Consider the following 19,050-nt stretch of genomic DNA (forward strand, 5'->3'; position numbering starts at 1 on the left):
TTCCAAAACACCTTGCAGCCCTAACCTCTTTAGGGGTCAGGTTTTAAGAGGAAATGAAACTGCCCGCAGTCTCCCAGGTCCTCCTCCCGCTCCCTGTCACCGCTCCACCTTGCACATCTCCCTTCTTCTCAGCACTGCTCCTGTCCTCAAAAAGCCTTGGACTCCACAAGCGAGTGTTGTTAATTTTGGCTCGCAGTCCTTCCTGGTAAGTGGCCAACATTGTTCTACTCCTTGCAGGGGTCCCTCCAATCTTGTTTGCCTCTGCAGAGCTCAGCTGGCCACCTGGGAGATGCCGAGATCGTGCTATAGCCGCTCGGGGGCCCTGCTGCTGGTCTTGATGCTTCAGGCCTCCATGGAAGTGCGTGGCTGGTGTCTGGAGAGCAGCCAGTGTCAGGACCTCACCACGGAAAGCAACCTGCTGGTATGTGGGCCTTGGATGCCACCGCTGGGCATCAGATGGGACTGGGGCTGGGACAACTCAAAAGAAAGGGACGTGGGGAAGAGGAAATCTCACTTCCATTGATTGGGGTGATTCGACCCAGGGCAGGAGCAGAACTTTGCTGTGAAGTCAGGATTGGGCCAACGGAGGAGGAAGCAGATTCAGGGAGGGGGATCAGGACCACAATTTCTGCTTGATTTACCTTACTCCTTGCCCTGTTTTCTGTGGAGAGCTCAGACCATTTAACCTATTCAGAGATAGTGTTATAATAATTGCTCTCTCAGCTGACCCTATATCTTCAATCTTTTGGCTCTCAAATTATTCCTTATAAAATATCCTCATCATTTTTACTCCATATTTCTTTTCCTCTTATCTACTACCAGTAACAAAGCCAGCTAGGTATTTCCACAAAACATCTGTAGAGGGAGAAGGAAAAACCAAAGTACCTTTATTTCGGTAACTGGTGCCGAAGATCTTATGATTCTGGAGAACTCATCTGCCAAGTTCCTCTGCAGTCTTTCCAGAAATGTAAAGGATGTTGTGCCAGAAAGGAGCTTCCTCCAGGTCACCACAGTGGTGTGTGTGTGCACGCATGCTCATACACACACATCTAGCACCTGCCAAGTGAGGGTGGAAGTTCCATTACTACATCCTATGCTTCTTGTCAGTGGGAAGCTGAGCTACAGCGAAGGAAGAGATTTCCTCAGACACGAAGCAGGTTTCATCTACAAGGCAGAAACAAGAGCTTGGGGTATTCTGTGATTTTTAGTTCAGAGAGGCCCAAGACACCACTACATGGCCTCTCCTGTTGAGAACTCACCAGAGTGGGAGCACTGGACCGTCAGAGTCCATGGGTTCTAGTCCCACTTCTGTCACCAACGAGTGTGTGTGTGTTGGGGGGCTGGTGACCAGTTCCTTCCATCTCTCTGAGCCTTCCGTTATATGCTCAGGGGAATGGAGTTTAAATTAGGTCCTTCTTATTGTCTGCTCTTTACATTCTGTAGTGTTATAATTCTAAATCCCTCGAGTAGAAAATTCTCAACTTCACAGAGTGGTTGGAATCCTTCTATTTTCTACTCTGCAGTTTCCAAGTAGCTAGAAAACTCCAGGCTGCAGTCTATGGGTCATTTCCCTCAGCAAATATGTACAATTGAATCCTCTAAAGATAGGGAGCAGAGACACCAGCTTGTGACATGTGCATGGAAATAACCCTGACTTTCCATCCCTCCTTTCACTCAGAATGAGGTGACAGGAAAATGAACCATTATGTTCCAAAGACTACAGGTCGGGGAGAAGGTATGGCCAGAGGAGTTAAGAAGACTCAAAAGAATCAAAGAAAAAGACCAAGTGGGTGCAGAAAAGTTTTGAGACACAGGGCAGGGATAGGGTTGGGGTGGGGCAAAAAGTTGATTTGCAGCCCACAGGGGTAAGAATAAGGCATTGTTGAAAATCAGACTTCTACCACTTGGAGAGATCCCCAAATTTCAGCCCCATGCCCCTCCTGGTCTTGAACTGAACAACATCTATTTACTCAATACTCATTAGGTGCCACCGGTTACCACCCATCTGCCTTTTTTGCAGCAATTCCTAGATATCAGGGGTATAATGGTACGAAAGACTGGAGAGGACAGGGACGTGAACCACGGGGTAGTGCAACACGGGGCGCGCATGGTGGGTTCCTCCTTCCCTCTGTAGGACGGGGTGAATTGGGGTGTTTGCTATAGTTGCAAGTATGCAAGAGGACCAAAGGGCCGCAAGCGGGATGAGGATGTCCCCGAGTGCCGGGAGGGCTGTGGGGTGAGTCTGAGAAGATGTCCCGAGTGCCGGGAGGGCTCGCGGCCCACGCGCTGGGCAGGCGGCCTCGAGGCGAAACATGGCGCGCTGTCCCGCCCCATCCCCGAGGGCGGCGGCAGCAGGGCCCGCGCTCCCCTCACGCGCTCGCGCTCTCCCTCAGGAGTGCATCCGGGCCTGCGAGCCCGATCTCTCGGCGGAGACGCCCGTGTTCCCCGGCAACGGCGACGAGCAGCCGCTGACCGAGAACCCCCGGAAGTACGTCATGGGCCACTTCCGCTGGGACCGGTTCGGCCGCCGGAACGGCAGCAGCGGCGGCGGCGCGGGGCAGAAGCGCGAGGAGGAGGTCGCGGCGGGCGAGGTTGGCGTGGTGCTGCCCGCCGGCGGCCCGGAGTTCCGCGACGATGGCGCCGAGCCGGGCCCGCGCGAGGGCAAGCGCTCCTACTCCATGGAGCACTTCCGCTGGGGCAAGCCGGTGGGCAAGAAGCGGCGCCCAGTGAAGGTGTACCCCAACGGCGCGGAGGACGAGTCGGCCGAGTCCTTCCCGCTCGAGTTCAAGAGGGAGCTGGCCGGCCGGCAGCCCGAGGCAGCCCTCGCCGACCTGGACTACGGCCTGGTGCCCGCAGCCGAGGCGGCGGCGGCCGACAAGAAGGACGACGGGCCCTATCGCATGGAGCACTTCCGCTGGGGCAGCCCGCCCAAGGACAAGCGCTATGGCGGCTTCATGACCTCGGAGAAGAGCCAGACGCCCCTGGTGACGCTGTTCAAGAACGCCATCATCAAGAACGCCCACAAGAAGGGCCAGTGAGGGCGCAGCGGGGCCCAGGAGGGAAGCCCACCCTGAGGCCCCCTGGGCTCGCCTGCCCTCCTGCCACTTCGCAGCCTGGGCGAGCTTCTCCCCGGGCGGTGGCGATGGCAGGCATTCAGCCCCTTAAAGATGTCTGTAGTTAGGAAATAAAGCCTTTCAAATTTCATAGCCGTCTCTGACTTGGTGTGAATAGAACTAAAATACAAAGAAGCATATACTGGAAGAGAAACAGTGGTTTCCGTGTGACCAAGTGGTAGACTATTTCATTAATTGGAGGTAAAATGAAAAGACAATGTACGTCCTCGACCCATGGGTCTTCTGGGGACCAAATAGTTTGGATGATTCAGGGTGGCTTTCCATCCAGTGTTCCGAGGATGGCTACATTTTTCACCCTCCTGCATTAAGTGAAGATGAGCCAAAAAGTCAGAATTCCTACAAGAGTGATCATGGGGACTTAGGGAGCCAGGCAGAAACCTGGTGAGGCCCACTCATCAATGGGAGGGCTCTCTGGACTGTCAAGTGGGAAGCTGTGGTCATGCCTTTCTGGAATTGGGTGCGACTTGTGCCCTTTGCTACTTGTGTGACCTTGGGCAAGTCCCTTAGGCAACTTCAAAATTCAGCTCTTCCTCATGCCTTCTAGTCTTCTCCTTGTTCCTCTGGCATCTTTCTTCACTACTTGGACCCTGCTTCCCATCCCCCCACCCATATTTTCTTTCATCCCTTTTTTTTTTTTTTTTTGGTACTGGGTATTGAACTTGGGGGCACTTGACCACTGAGCCAGACCCACAGCCCTATTTTGTATTTTATTTAGAGACAGGGTCTCACTGAGTTGCTTATCACCTCACTTTTGCTGAGACTGGCTTTGAACTCACAATCTTCCTCCCTCCATAGCTGCTGGGATTACAGGCATGTGCCACTGCATCCGGACCTCCATTTTCAATGCTGCCTTTTTTTCAACACGAACCCAGGCTCAAGTCCAGTTCTGCTGGGCAATCTGATCTCTTCCAGCTACTCCTCATTTCCAGGGTTTCTGCAGCCAATTCCCCCCATACTGGAGGGGATGCTCTCTGGCTAGAATGGCAAGTTACTTGCTGTCTGCATGTCTTGTTCTTTCCTCTCAGGGAAACTTCAGCTCTTCAGGGCAGATGTTGTGTGTTATGTTCTTTTCAATCTCCCTGTGGCATTCTCACAATGCTGGGGCCACAGGTTTGCAGCCACACATTTACAATTCCCAAGAGATTCACAGGTAACTACAAAGCTGCATGCATACCTGTCACTTGCATTTGGCACACCAGTGGACAGTATACATCAAAGCCAGCTGGGAAACACTTACACAAAAACCCCCATGGTTGATGCTCTGGAAGTCCACAATGGAAGAAAATGGGAACTGCCCCTGGGAAGCCCTGCTATGAGGAGAGTTAGAAAATTAGATTAAGAAAAGGTCTCCTTCAATGAGGGTTATAAGAAATGAACTAGATTGAAGAATGACCTGAACTAGATTGAATGAATGACTGAGGATGTGTCTATGTGGGAATCCTGGCCTCAGGTTTCCATTTTGGTAGCATCCTTTCCCCTACCTCCTTCCTGCTGAGACAGGCAAAATAAGGGTCAGCATGTGTGGGGGGTGTGCCTAAATGTCAGTGGTACATAGTTGGTATTTGCAGATTCTGTTTTTATTCCCATAAAACCATTTTCCTTAAAGAAATCAAACAGACAGCCAGGTAGTGACAACATTAACATTTATTTGAAAAAGGGCATCATGAAGGTTCATTGGGAAATGGCAACTAATAATCCTAAAGAATGATTTTGCTAAGAATCCTTCCTATGCTCCCCCTCATCCCCCTTTTCTCCTTTCCCTAAAATAAAACTAATTTGATTCAACAAATTTAAAATACAGAAAACTGCCACAGGCACTAATTCTGCACTCACATATAAATATGTCAGCTGTTATATACATATATTATCAACTAAGAACTACATTACACACATGCACACATGGGCACACACACTCAGCCAGGTGGTGAAGGTCTAAATGGACACAAATATTACAATGTACAGGCTGCAGCATTTGTGGACTTACAACTCTGTGCTCCACATGCCTGAATCCACAGTCATAGAGGAATAGCAAGAAAGGGCAAGATGGTAGGCTTGGGCAACCCTGTGGTCCCCTGGAGGAAAGAAGCCCTGGACTATCAGGTTGGTGGCCAAGGAGAGCACAGAAAACTGCCTGCTGGCCACAAAGCCCTTCCCACTGCCTGGTGGCTCCTTCTTACCACTTCTGCAGCTAGCCAGTCTTCAGGACAAAGCCTACCATGAACCTCCTTCTGCAGTCTTCAGACCTACATCGAGTTTGGGGTTAAGGGCACAGTAACCAGAAGATTTTTAGGGCCAATGGAATGAAGAGGCCCTGAGTATTCTCCCCAGATGTAAGCAATGTCTTGTTTCAGAATGACCAGCCTGCCTGGGCTCAGGGACACAGGAAGCAAGCATGGCCTGTCCTGATGAGACAGCCTCCCTGCACACCTTTAAACAGCACTAAACTGCCCAGTTGCCATTTTCTGGCCATGAGGAGGAACTGGGAAAAGTAGTCTTACTTCTCAACAGCACTTTTCGTAACCAGGTTGGAAGGCCTGGGGACAGCAGAATGGCAGCTGGAAGACCTCATGAACCAGGGCCCCCAAGCTTAGAGGTCTGCCAATTAAAGGAAGCTTAAGACTGTTCTGACTCCTACTCCAGTTTAGAACATGTCCTGTGGGACCCAGAACATCCGGGCAAAGAGCAGCACGTGTGACACTGGGTTCCTTTGAGTACATTTGTTGGCCCAGGCCCTACTTTTCCTGCTCATCCACTTGATTTGTGCATGGGTGGAGCACTGAACAGAGGGGAGTATCTGAGGACTTTTCTGGTTCTTCTCCTGACCTGCTTAGGTTCCTTCTCTATTGAGGAGGCCAGTTAGGAGTTAAGAAACCACTTATTTCTAGACTTCAGAGAGGAAAACGGGAACAGGCCCAGGGCACGGAGATCCCAGGGCAAGGAAAACAGAAGGTGCCCTAGGAATACACACGTGATTTCTGCTCATCTGCGACTTGTGCTTTTATGACTCAACCAAAATAACAGAACTTCCAAATCTCAAATACGTTCATGCCTATTAATTTCTACCAGCAGATGACAACCATGTTATCCCTTGGCTACAAAGCTAGAGTTCTCAGCAGCATTTGGGGCAGCTGAATTGAATGAGTTTGCTGCTTTCTCTTGATTCAAGCTCAAATGAGAGAGGATAGCAAAAGGGGCATGAGATAGCGCTGCCAGACGCCAGAGGGCCTGAAAGGCAGGTGCCAGCACACTAAGCCAAGGCACCAGGTTCCTCCCCCTAGACCCTGCCCAGCTCTGCTTTGCCTCTTTCCCAGGCCTTGTCATGCAGTGATGGACACTTCTGCATTCATTAAATTTTTGTCTAAGTTAGCATTCACCTTGAACTCTCTGATTCTAAGGCATACTTGGCCAGGATCCAGATTCTATTCCATATCAGCAGGCAAACTAATATTCCACTGAGTATAAACTGAAACTGAGAGGAGACACACGAGAAAAGGCCAGCTCTCCAAAAAGAGCACATCTTTGCTAAGCAGCCATGGTGTAAAGAAAAACCTGCCTTGGCTCAATGAAGATGGGACAGCAGAGGTGTCTCTTCAGAATGGAAACCCTGTGCCTTTTTGCTTTTCCTGTTCTCCAGAGGTGGGTGAGGGACAGAGACATCTAAGCAGACCTGCAGGTCTCTGGTTCCAAAACTGGTTCTAGAAAGAAACTCCAGGGAAATGACTCCCAAGTCTCAGAACCAGGAGAAATTGCTCAGGAGAAACTGCCATGGGGTGGACCCTAGTGTTGCATGAGAGGAAAGAAAGAAACAGAGGGTCTAAAAGATGGGAAGAGCTGGTGGGGAAAGACATGTTTGTGGCTCAAGGTTTAGGTTTTCTTTAATGTTTCTTCCAAAGGTTTTTTTTTTTTATGTTAAAGTTAAACTTTTAAGTTTATTTAAAGTTATTTTAAACTTGGTTTCTTAATAAAGAGATATTAAAGAGTAATCTAAGTTCATGCTTGCAAAGTTGGGTTGATCATAAGCCAAAAGTCACAGAACTGAATCAAAAAGCCATGGGGTAACAGAAGCCTCACCCCCTGGGCCTGAGATCATGCAGGCCATGCAGAAGCCACGTGCCCACAGCATAGGGGTGGTGGCCATGGGGAAAAGCTGCATCCACAGTGTGGAGACTACAGGGATGCGGGTCCAGCAGCCCCCATCACAACGTTTACTGCTCACACAATGGGGAACTGCCTGTGCTAAGTTTCTCCCAATTTTGGAATAAGTACCCTTCTGTCCTAATGAGCAGGTTCTCACTGTGTATCTACACAGGGCCACGCACAGGGGTGTGATCTGAGGGCACCCTGCTCTCCCCTCAGCAGAAACAGCTCCCTTCTGACCCCATGCCACACTGCCTAAAATTATACCCTAAACAGTGATTCCTTTAGCCCAATAAATTGATTCTCCCTTCCTCTCTTTAAAAAAGCAAATTCCCCAGGGAGGGATTATTTGACCATTCGCACCTTACTGTGAATTGTATCAGCTCTGAAGAGCCACTGGGAAGTTTGACTGCAATAAAAGGAAAGGGCTATTTTGGACCATGGGGTGCTGCCGTGGAGGAGACCCAGGTGAGAATCTGCCAGGAGCTCTCCAGGAGGCATAAAGGTACCTGGAGGAGGGACAGGGAAGCACAGACAGGAGAGAAAGCAGCAAGTGACCTCCTTTACGCCCTGCCTGGCTCTGAACATGCACGCCACACAAGGACAGGCAGGCAAACCTTGGGGAAAATGAGTCCCAGAGCCCAACGGGGTCTCTACCATTTCTCCCCAGGACACAGGCAAGGTCAGTTGGCCTCAATGTCCCCGACTTCATGTAGAGAGTGAAGAAACCATTCCAGTGTTAGATGCCAGATCCCAATATGCTCAAACGGAATATCCCAAAGGTTGATTTTGGACATTCTTGAGTCCCAAAGTGCCACTTGTCCCATTCCCCATCACTCCTTCCCAGGCCCAGGCTGCGAGCCTCTTCCAGGGAAGGCAGCAGGGCAGGCCTCTGGCCCCTGCACTTCCTTCCCTTTTTTGAGTCATTAAGAATCAGACTACCTTGTTCTGCCTTCCCTCAACCCACAGGCTGCGGAAATGTCTTGGGATCCTTGGAAGAAAGATATCAAAGAGAGAATGTGACTAACTCAGAGAAACATCCAGAAGAGAGAACCATGGGAGGGCCAGCACAAGCCCCCTCCGAGGAAAAGAAGGAGGTGAGAAGATGCTACACAGGGGCAGGACTTGCCCTGCTTGTCTGTCCAAGACAGAAGGCAGGTCCTTGTTAGCGCCCTGCTGCCCAGTCTGGGAGAACCAGCCCTGCTATCGCCAGGCCTGCCTGCCCTTCCCTCTACCTTTGCTGCCCCTAGGGTGTCTTCACCCTGGAAGGGCTCCATGTTCATTAACAGTAGAAAGAAACACAGACAGCTGAAGGGTGGACAAGAGCATGCAGCACACTCAGGACTTGAGTAGAGGAGGAAGAAGGCTGCTCGGGATAACTGCCACCATCTTCCACCTCTGACACTGTCACTTTACAAGGGGAGCATTCCTTGGTTCCTCCCAGTGCCAACTGTAGGTGGCCTCTTTGGACCAACCAAGTCTCCACCTACTTCTCTCCTCAGGAGATGAGATGTGCTCCCATAGACACAGCCCCAGTAGAAGCCCTTTACCCCTGCCCCCGCAACACAGATGGAACTTTCCCGACCTTTCCGCTTCTCTCTGCAGACACCCCCATGATTCTCTGTCCCTGGCTGACACAAAAGAGAAGAAAAAAGGTGCAGGTGAGATGCTTATTGGCCCCAGAGGGGCAGGTGGCTGGGTCTCCCTCAGGGAAGACAAGGCAGAGGCAGGAGGGCCATAAAGGACCAGAGAAGGCCCAGAGGCGCCACCTTTGCTTAGCCGGTCGCCATCCAAGGTGACTGTTTCTTGGAGATCCCAGCTACATTTCTGCAAGGTAGGGGTGGGTGTGAAGGTGAGCCCCTCCCTCAGACCCTGTTCCTCTGAGGGGCTCCATCTCTTGGAATTCAGTATACGCACAGATCGGGAAACTTCATCTCATAGACAGGGATGGAATGGTTTTGTGGCTGGCCGTAGGCTGCAGTGATGGTTCCTGATGGGCTCGGAGGGGGCCTGAGGGAACACAGGAAGGAGAAAATCGTGAAGTGGGAATTCTGGAGTCCTATTCCTGGGCAGCTAAACATAGCAGCTGATTTGGGTTTCTTTTTGCCCAGGGACCAGAGAATTTGTCACTTCCTGGGGCCCCAGGTTTTCAAGTTGTTCCAGAGTCTAGAGCTTAGTCAAGTCCCTGGAAGACTCTACAGTGATACCTACCACTGCTTTAGAAATTAAATACCAGCCTGGGACACAGGGATTCCTGGTCCTTCCAGGCCTCCCTCAGCCAGCTTCTTTCCCTTTCTGATCTCAGTTTCCTTGTCTAGGGAGAGTTGGTGGCTGACTCCAGCCCTGGGAATAGAGGTTGTGGTTTGTGGAAAGACTGAAGGTCAAGTGTTACGAGAACTCAGGATGAGGGCCCTGATGCTGAGGGCACAGGGTAGGGGTCCCCTGCCCAGAAGTGCCACTTACCGAATGGTGATTTCAAAGATCTGGTTGAGTTTGCTCTGCAGCAGTGATGCCTGGGCACAAACAGAGGGGGAGTGAGCTGGGGGCTCCCAGGCCCCTCCCAGGTGACTCACAGCCCACCCACCCGTCTTGAGGACATCCTGGAGAGGCTGGGAAGCACAGCCAAAGGAGGACAATCAGGTGTGAATTGCCTGTTGGGCCCTGACTACAGATTCAGAGTGGGGAGAGCCACTGTCAAAGGCTGGCTAAGGGCAGGACAGATGTCCAGGAATAGCAGGGAGGCCTTTGGCAGGCAGTTCTTGAGTTCAAGGTCATTGCCCGCCCCCAAAGTAGGGTAGTAGGGACTGCTGGGCATGACAGGAGAGTCGCAGTTAGTGGCAGCTCCTTTCTTCACTCACATTTGTCCAGAACCTGGGCCTTGACCCCTAGCCCTTGAGGCATGTGATGCCAGGCTTACCCGAGCCCCACAGTGGGCTGCAATCTCCTCGAAGGGCGCCTTCTGGAATTTCTCCACCACCTGTCGCCGCCGCTCACGCTCCTGTTCCTCCACTGCTACACTGTCCACTGCCACAGAGAGCAGGGTTAGTGCCAGTCCTCCCCACCGCTGAGGAAGCAGAAGGGCTTGAGGAGGTGGACAGGGTGCAGGGTGTGGACTCCTGGGTGCCGGGTGCTGGCCATGATTGCTGCTCGAGCTCTGCCCGCTGACTGCTGGCGAGTGGGCAGCAGCCTCTGCCTTCAGGGCAGTGCTGAGTCACAGCAGAGAGGGACTCAGCTGGGGAAGCCAGCCCCACCCTCCCCTCTAACCACAGTTGCTAGGGCCCCTAACTTACCTATGGCCTTCTTCAGGGTCTCATAGGTAATCTCCTCGGCCGGCACTCGCTAAAGGAGAGGGAACCGAGATGCTCAGAAAAGTGGAGAGAAAAAGGGCGCCCTGGCCTCTTGGCTATCTGGCAGCCCCTTTGCTTCTTAGAAGAATGTTCTAGGGGATACCCACCCCCCCGCCCATTCTCCAGGGTCTCTGAGGCTCCCTGAGTGGTCATGGAGGAGAGCAAGAGAGGGCGGGGAAACTAATTCCTCATCTAAAAGGCTCTCTGCCCGGGGCCTCTCGCCCAAGCCTGTCCCATCAAGTTCCGGGGGAGGAAAATACCATGCAATTTAAAAAAAAATCTTTAGAGAATAACAGAAACTATTGGAATAAAGAGGAGACAGTTGGCAAGCATAGTCTCAAATGTCAGTTTTAAAAACTGAATGACATTTTTGAAGATTTAATAATACTAAATTATCTATTGAAATGAGCAGAATTTTAATATTGGTGGGCCTTCACTACAGAGGCTGGTTCAAGGACATGGGGTCATCGGACTTTAGCCTTCTGCAGAGTCTATGAAAAATAAAACCCAAAGAAGGGAACTCCAAGGATGTGTGGTCTTAGGTCAGGTGCAGAAAACAGTGAAGGAGCTTGGACTGAGTTTCAGAAATGCCCCACCAGACTATGAACCGCTTGAGGCAAGACCTGTGACTTCCTTATGTTCCATCACTTAAACACAAGTATGTGAAAGAATCAGACACGGAAGAAAATTATATCATTGACACGAAGTTCAAGAAGTGACCAAGTCAGGCAAGGGGAAGGGATGGCAGAGAGAGGGGGCAGGGCCCTTGGACAATGATCGCATTCTATTCCCTGATCTGGGTGTGATGACATGGGTGCATTTACTTTGCGAAAATTCATTGAGCTGCATATTTTTTTTTAAAAAATGTATTTGGCATCCAGTAAATGCTTGTTGGAGTGGAAAGGACGGAAGTGTGGCTATGGGACAAAGCTATTCAACAAATATTAAATGAGTGCCAATCACATGCAGGGCTCTAAGTGGGTCTCTCAATAGAAACCAGAGAAACTTCCAGCATTGGAATTACATGCTGAACTGCAATTCGCTCTGAGGATTCATCCTTTGCACATCCACGAATGCATGGTCAGCACGGTCCAGTGTCAGATACTCATGTGCAGGGCGCTAGGTGCGGTCAGAGAAAAAGAAACTCACTGGGCAAGAATGGGTAGAGAGGAGTAAATGGAAGAAATGGAACTGGAGATGAGCACTGAAGAACAGGTAGCTCACAGGTGCTAAGGCACGCGGGCGTGGAGAGGAAGGGTGAGTCCCGCGTGGCCTTCTGCACTAGCAAACCCATGGTGTACAGCAGGGGGGACTGAGAGCTGTCTTACCAGGCTGGGGTGGTGTGGAGGTACGCTAGGGACAGTGGGTGGGATCAAATGACATGGTAGCACCAGCCCAGATTAAAAATGTCTCCAAATGCCAAGCACCAGTACTGGGATTTGACCAAACTAGCCTAGATTCATCAGCCTCCTCAAAAGGCAACTGGTAAGGTGGCTGTGGAGCCAGGTAACCATTTCTCCTCCTCCTTCTGCCCCACTTAACTCATTAATTCCTTGAGGGTCTTTGACTCTTGGAAAGGGAGAATCATTTCCACAGTGGGAGACAGCAGCCAACCAACCCTGGGGCTGAAGCCCTGGAGGTTCCCAGTCTTACAGCAGGAAGGGCTCAGAGGACCACCTGAGGACCCTACCTCCTCAATTTTGTTGTCAAATTGGCCCAATTCAGAGCTTGCTGCCTTCCCTGGGAAGGTTCCAGACAAGTTTTGAAAGCCCTGAACTGGAGGTCTGCTCAGTAGTTGAGGGCATGGTTAGAGGGAGGCTGATCTTGGGGATTACGAAAAGGATATTAGTGCCTGTAGGATACTGAAACGGTAGGCACACGGCAAACCCACAGAATGGACACCACCAAAGGGAACCCTAATGTAAACCATGGATCTTGGCTGGTGATGATGTGTCAGTGTAGGGTAATCACCTGTAAGGCAGGCACCCCTCTGGTGTGGAGGTTGGAAGGTTATGTATTTGTGGAAAGCTTAAAACTTTCTGAAAATTGTTGAGTTTTGAAAATGGCCTTAATTTGGAATTGGGCTAAAACTTGTTTCTAGATGGAATTATAATTGGATTTAAAAATCTGACCTAGAGATTCCCTCTCAAGAAAAAATTGTCAAATTTAAGTGCTATGCTAGTGTTGGGGGCCTTTTAAATAATTTTAGTAAGAAAGAATGCAAGTTCTAGCCCAGAAAGCTGTAAGTATATGGGATATGTCTGTATGCTCTTTCATTTGCTGTATGTCTTACACTTGCTTTGAACTTAAAACTGCTTTAAAAATAAGTCTTAAAAACGACTAGTATATCTGGAAGACACACTATGAAAGCTATGTTCACCCTCGTCTCTTTGCTGAGCCTCTCACTTCCAACATGGAGCCCACACGCCCCTATCGTGAGTAGGGAATGGTGACCAGAGCGCTTTCTGTGACACTCTCATGGGAGTGGGGGGCACTGATAAGTTTTTCAGATGGTAAGAAAATGAATTCACTGAGAAAATAAATTCCATTTAAGCTTCAGCGTGTCGTGCCATTCAGCGGAGCTGGTGCAGGGTGTCCAGAAGCTTCCCCAGGCCAGTAACGAGGGCACTCACCTCCTCCTTCTCTGGACTGTTCCTTGATTCCACTTCCACCTGTAGGGAAATGGTCTCTCCGATGCTCTTTCTCTTGGATAAGCGATCCTCATCTGGAAAAGAAAAGTCCTCAAGTTGGAGTTTCCAGCCCTTGGAGGGCCAGGATTGAGACCCTGGTCCCATCAGCCTTTGCTTGGTCCACAGTCCTCTGTGGCTCACACTTAAGCTCCACCTGGAGGTTACAGAAGCCTCCAATAGCTGACAGCCTTCCCCGCCAATCTCAGGATGGTCTGTTTGCTGCACTGGGTTAAGATTTTGCAGGCACTGATGAAAACTAAGATGCGGCTATGACGGGAAGACATATACAGCTTGCCTAGCACCAGCTGCCAACAGCACCTGCAGCTGTCATCTGGAGGGTGTGCTAAGTGCATCTGCCGTCACTATCTCACAGACTTCTCCCACTGATCCTCTCTGAGGCATTTCACAGGCAAGGAAACCAAAGCTCAGCAATGCCTGGAGACTTGTCTAAGATTTTTTTTTTTTTTAATTTGGTGGTGCTGGTGATTCAACCCAGGGCCTTGTGCATACAAGGCAAGCGCTCTACCAATTGAGGTATATCCCCAACCCCTTGTCTAAGATTTTTAAGTCAGGAAGTTGCATGGAAATTGGTCTCTGGTTCCATAACCTGTGCGTGCTCTTTCCAGGACAATAGCTGGACTCACATCCACAGGCCAGGCTAATACATGGGCCAGTTGCTTCCTAGACTCCTCTACTGAAAAGGAAAGGCAGGGAAATTCTGTTGTGTCTTTTGACTCTTGTGCAACAAGAGTGATTCTGTTTACCCTACAGATGACAGCTGCAAGGTGCTGTTGGCAGCTGGTGCTATGCAAGCTGGATGTCACCAAAGGTAATCAAAGAGCTCACAAGTCCCTTACACTCAGGTCCTTACATGGCCAAGAAAAAGCAGAGGCAAGGTTGAGAGTCACACTGCACACAGCTCATACCTGTCAACTGAGGGATGTAGGGCAGGCAGAGCCTGTCTGAATTGTAGCCACTGCCCCCCAGGACTTCACTGATTTTGCTCTGGCGGAAGAGGAACTCGATGACCACGCCATCAAGATTTTGAGACAGCCTGGATGATGAAGGAGGGGAGAGGCAAGGTAGAACTCAGGGTAACCAGAGTGACTCCCCAACAAATTCCTTGTACTAAAGGTAACATGTTTGTTATGTATAATGACACAGAACAAAAGAGAAAAACACCCACAGTCCCAATTCCAGAGATAACTACTATTTACGTTTGTGCAGGATCCTTCAGTTACATAGATTCCTGCCCCCACATGAATGTCTCCTTTCCCAACACATTGTTCTGAAATGTTTTATTCACGTATTGTGTAGTGAATTTTTCCCATTAAATGTTCTTCCAAATCGTCATTGTCATTATTTACCACTTGCTCACTGCATGGACGGACTGTAGTTTGTAAAACTATGTCCTCTTGTTGGACACCTTGTTTTTTTCAAAGTATCTTTCCCTTGAGTTTGTCTGATGCTGAAACTATAATGATCCTCAGCACAGTCTGTGGTCTCTGAATGTCACTTGGATTGATGGCAGAGTGCTGTCAGGAATGACTCCTGCAGGACACTTTTCCCATCGGTTTGGTCAAAACTCCCAGAGGTCACATCAAGTCCTCTGTAGCATAACACAGCAGCCTGCCACCATTGCCTGCTTGGGGTATGGACCACTGTAATGTGATAGGATCCAACTGCCCAGGACTTCCAGGTCACAGGCAGGGTCCACTTTCTGCCCTGGATTCCCCAGAAGTCCAAGCCTCCTGATGTGCAGCCTCTTTTGGCCTCAGGCTGCCCATGTCCCTACTCAGCTGCATGGGAAATCCTCGCCCATGTCCCAGGGGTGTTCCTCACCTGGGCCTCTCCACGAACACATCCTCAGGGAGCATGTATGGAGCTTCCTTCTTCCTGGTCTCGATCACCTGGAATTTGGGAGGAGTCAAATGATGAGAGCAACAGGGCAAAGGAGCTCAGAACGGGCAACAGAAGTTGCTGCTGTCCTGGTCTCAGTCTTGATGCCCACCCCCTCTCGGCACCTCCTCGCAGGGAACTCTGCAGATGGGCTTCTCAAGAGAAACCAGGATCCCCAGTAACCTGCAGAGTTGCCTTTAAAGCCTGAGGGGCCTACTTAAGCTATTGCCATCAACCACAACCACACAGGAGTATCACGTGCCCTCCAAGTGCAGGGCACTGCTAAGGAACTGCAGTGCCTTGCTCCTGGGTCCTACTCCTGTGCTATCTACTTAAAACACAAAAAAGGGGGACACAGGTTGCACCACGTCCCAGACCTGGGTACTGCGAACAATCCTGATGGACAGAGACATCTTGAGTTTTCCTCAGCATCTTTTGGAACTTTTTGGTAAGAAAGGTGAAAATTACTAAGATGGTGAGTAGTTGGGGGATGGTGGGCATGCAGGTGGGCTGGCAATGGTCCATGACCTCCAGTGGAGAGGACAACTGGGCACTGACCTTCTTGCACTCTCTCATTGGCCCAGAGGCCAGGAGGGTCCAACTCCCTTGGGGTGGTCTCTGATCCAGTGTCATGGCACCCCTTCCCATGCTCAGCTGGCCCAGGATAGCTGAGATTTGGAGTTCTGTTTAATTTCCTTTTGCTAATGTATTTTAAAGTTATTTCGGACATCATATCATTCTACCTATAAACATTCTAGCATATTTTAAAAGATCTTTGTGTAACACAGAGAGCATTTGACTGTAGTCTGTATATTAGATAATATCAGTGGATTTTTTTTTGAAAACTTAATTAGGTATGTGATTAACATGGCAGTCACAAGGGAGATGCCCAAACTGTGGTTTTTTGTTTTGTTTTTTAGCCATGCAGACTGATTTATGTAAATTGCAAGGAGAGAGAAAGCTGGAATTTGTTTTAAAACATTTCAGCAGACGTAAAGAAAAGGAAACAGCTGAAGCAAATATGGGAAAGTCTTCTGAAGTATTACTCTGAATGATCCCTAATAGATGCTGACCGTTCTCACACTGCTTTTGGTATCTGAGAATTTTCATGGTGAAAAAAATTTATTAAGTAGCTTTTGTCCATATGATCTCAGGGGTGTGTGCTTCCATGAGTTAGGAGAGGACAGAGAATAGGAAGCAGGTATAGGACAATCCCTGTGCTGGATCCCATCTGCTCTGTCATCAGACAGGAGGAGACGCCACATCTTGTCACTTCTCACTGTCATTAGTTCTTCCTTTGACTCTTTCCTCACTACCGAAGACCAAGAATGGTACTAATATGATTAAGTCCAAGCTGGTTCTGGAAAGCCCTGAGCTGGGCTTCCTGAGCTCTCAGGATCATGAGGACACCAACCTCGTGGATGTGCTGGCAGAAGGCAGGTACCGTCGTGAGCTGGCTGATGAGGTTCAGGTAGGCTGCGCCCAGAGCGTAGAGTGCACAGCGGTTGTACACAGGCAAGTTCTCCTCATTGACCTGGGCCACGTCCTGGGGAAACAGACAGGCCTCTGGAGTTCTTATCTACCAACTACTCTGGTGTCTGCCTCCCCCACCCAACCCCTCCCCAGTCTTTAGAGATGGCTCCTTTCTCTTGACAGTCTTTCTCAGCATTTTCCCCATAACTGCCCTAGTTAAAAAAAAAGTCATCCTCATTAAAGTTGAAGGGGATGATCTCTAGAACAATCCATGAGCTGGAGGTCCTTAAATACAGAGTATGGTGGCAATGACCTCAACTCCCTACTCTAGTGACAGCTGTAGTGACCTTTACTGTCCAAAATCTCGTCATCAGTTCCACCATAAGGATGCTGTCTCTTTCACGACAGTTAATTCTTGGAGAAAGAAATTGGCTTCTAAACTGGGTTCATATGTTAAATTGAGAAAGTTGTGGGAGTCACCAAGGGGTTGGGATGCAAAGGAATTCTAATTCTGCTTCGTGAGCATAAAAAAGAATTAAGAAAATTTTAGCATTTACCACTTGCAGATTAACACTGCAGGGTTTAGCACTGCCAAGCTGTTAACAAGACTCTCCATCACTGAATTCCCAGGCTTGCTGTGATTCAGGAATATGATGCCCATCTAGCTTCAGGACCTGGAAGCTCCAGCCTTTGAGGTCTGAAGGATCCACCCCGACTCCCTTGGAAGTACACTTCCACTCAGAGAGACCCTGAAAGTCTCAGGTCCTACCCAGTTCCACATGGGTTATAAATTGCAAAGAAAGTTTGTTAAATATACTGATCTTCAGGCTTGGGAAACTGGTTTGGGGAATATTTATTTTTAACAAGCATTCATGCCAATTTGGAAGAATACCTATGTCTGAGAACCAGAGGCTCTTTAGACAAATAGGTTTGTCTAAACAAGTTTTTTTCAGGATCACTCAGGACTTATGAATATCTTCTTGGGACTCCTTGGATTCTCAGACCCTGAGAGAGACTTGAAATACTCAGGGATAAGGGGTGTTTGAATGACCCTGTTCCCTAGGTCTCCTTTAACTTGAGGATGAATCACTGCCATGAATTAAGCCATCTTTGGGGTGCCCCAAACAATACCATGCTTTAGGGGCTTCGCGGAAGAATGGCCAACCAAGAGCACAAAATTCCCAGGCTCCAAAACAATTGTTAAGCAACTGCTACTCAGTTTCTTTATCAGTACTTGTCCAGGTCAGGGCCCCTCCCCACAATCCTAACCCGTGTGTCCTGCCCACACCAAGCCGCACCTGAACAGCCAGCACCAAGCGGATGAGGTCCACCACCACCTCCTCATTGGCCAGCTCAATGCTGATGAGCGCCAGCAGGCCGTAGAGGGCCTCGTAGTGCTTCTGTATGTTCGTCTCCTCCTTGCAGCTCAGGTAGATGTGCCTGTAGAGCTGTTGGGAGTGCTGGGGACAGGAGTGTGGGCAGGGGACAGCCATAGTGCATGGGGTGGGGACAGGAGAGACAAGGGGAATGGGAATGAAGACCAACTTAAAGAGGGGCGAGAGGGTTGTGTATGCCCCACTTCCACTCTCAGGCAGGGATGCCTTTAAAGCAGACCTCAGGGGCCCTTGAAGGGAACACATGAGAAAGAGCATGTTTGTGGGGGATGGGGGACTCCAGTGACGCCAGCAACCAAAGCTGCAAACCCAGCTTCAGGAGCAGAACACAGCCATAGCCCTGGACTGGCTCACCAGTGGGGATGCTGGCCCTGGCCTTTGCAACGAGTACCACTGTGGCTGGACACCCAGAGGAGGCAGCTGGTTAATGTGACCAGGCATGTGTGCAAAGGGAGGCAAGCTGGCGGGGGCAGTGATCAGCCGTGACTTAGGGGCTGGAAGGTTGGGTCCGCAGGTCCACTTGCTTACCTTCTTCATGAAGACAGTGTCCTGTCGGGAGCACTTGTCCACTTTCAGCTTCAGGACTGAGATGTCACTGAGGGTACTGGGAGGGGATGGAAGGAACCCTTGTGTAAGGCTAGCAGAGCTCACACGGTGTCACTGGGCTTTACCCCCAGAGCTGTGCAGACTTCTGGTGTTCCTCTGACTCTGAGTTTAATTCCGATCTCCATTTTCTCCCAAGGTCTCAAGTCCCTGTTCCTTTCTCTTAGCTCTTTGATCCTGATTATCTCTTCTTCCCCTTCTTTCCCCAATTCTTCCAGTTTGTACTGACCCGCATCCTCTTCCTTCCACCTAAGAGCTCTCTTTAGGACCTTCTCTTCATCTCCCAGATCTCCATCCTCACCCCCACGGCCCCCAGGCACAAGAGTCCTTTGGTATCTTCTCCCCTCACAGGACCCCAGGGTCAATATCAGTG

General features: G+C 49.9%; 2 protein-coding genes across 4 annotated transcripts in view; one reads left to right on the plus strand and one right to left on the minus strand.

Moving 5' to 3' along the window:
- The first annotated feature begins 289 nt into the window (after positions 1-289).
- On the plus strand, positions 290-3,204 carry Pomc (proopiomelanocortin). The gene is made up of 2 exons (XM_047523030.1): positions 290-421; positions 2,394-3,204. Exons 1-2 carry the CDS (start codon positions 290-292, stop codon positions 3,036-3,038), a joined length of 777 nt encoding a protein of 258 aa, XP_047378986.1. The 3' UTR covers positions 3,039-3,204.
- A 3,760-nt stretch (positions 3,205-6,964) lies between these two features.
- Positions 6,965-19,050, minus strand: part of Efr3b (EFR3 homolog B) — a 77,300-nt gene continuing 65,214 nt past the window's right edge. For all 3 annotated transcript variants that reach the window (XM_047522215.1, XM_047522214.1, XM_047522213.1), the window contains exons 14-23: positions 18,603-18,678; positions 17,979-18,140; positions 16,622-16,753; positions 15,151-15,218; positions 14,235-14,362; positions 13,252-13,343; positions 10,562-10,610; positions 10,189-10,295; positions 9,735-9,784; positions 6,965-9,281 (exon numbers count right to left, since the gene is read on the minus strand). In XM_047522215.1, the coding sequence (XP_047378171.1) occupies positions 9,176-9,281; positions 9,735-9,784; positions 10,189-10,295; positions 10,562-10,610; positions 13,252-13,343; positions 14,235-14,362; positions 15,151-15,218; positions 16,622-16,753; positions 17,979-18,140; positions 18,603-18,678 (970 nt within the window). In that variant the 3' untranslated portion in view covers positions 6,965-9,175. The remainder of the gene's footprint in view (positions 9,282-9,734; positions 9,785-10,188; positions 10,296-10,561; positions 10,611-13,251; positions 13,344-14,234; positions 14,363-15,150; positions 15,219-16,621; positions 16,754-17,978; positions 18,141-18,602; positions 18,679-19,050) is intronic.

Source organism: Sciurus carolinensis, chromosome 13 (genome assembly GCF_902686445.1).
Source record: "Sciurus carolinensis chromosome 13, mSciCar1.2, whole genome shotgun sequence".
Taxonomy (NCBI): domain Eukaryota; kingdom Metazoa; phylum Chordata; class Mammalia; order Rodentia; family Sciuridae; genus Sciurus; species Sciurus carolinensis.

Coding starts and splice junctions, on each gene's coding strand:
- Pomc (XM_047523030.1), top strand. CDS start 290: ATGCCGAGATCGTGCTATAGCCGCTCGGGGGCCCTGCTGCTGGTCTTG. Junction 422..2,393: donor CCACGGAAAGCAACCTGCTG/GTATGTGGGCCT, acceptor GCTCTCCCTCAG/GAGTGCATCCGGGCCTGCGA.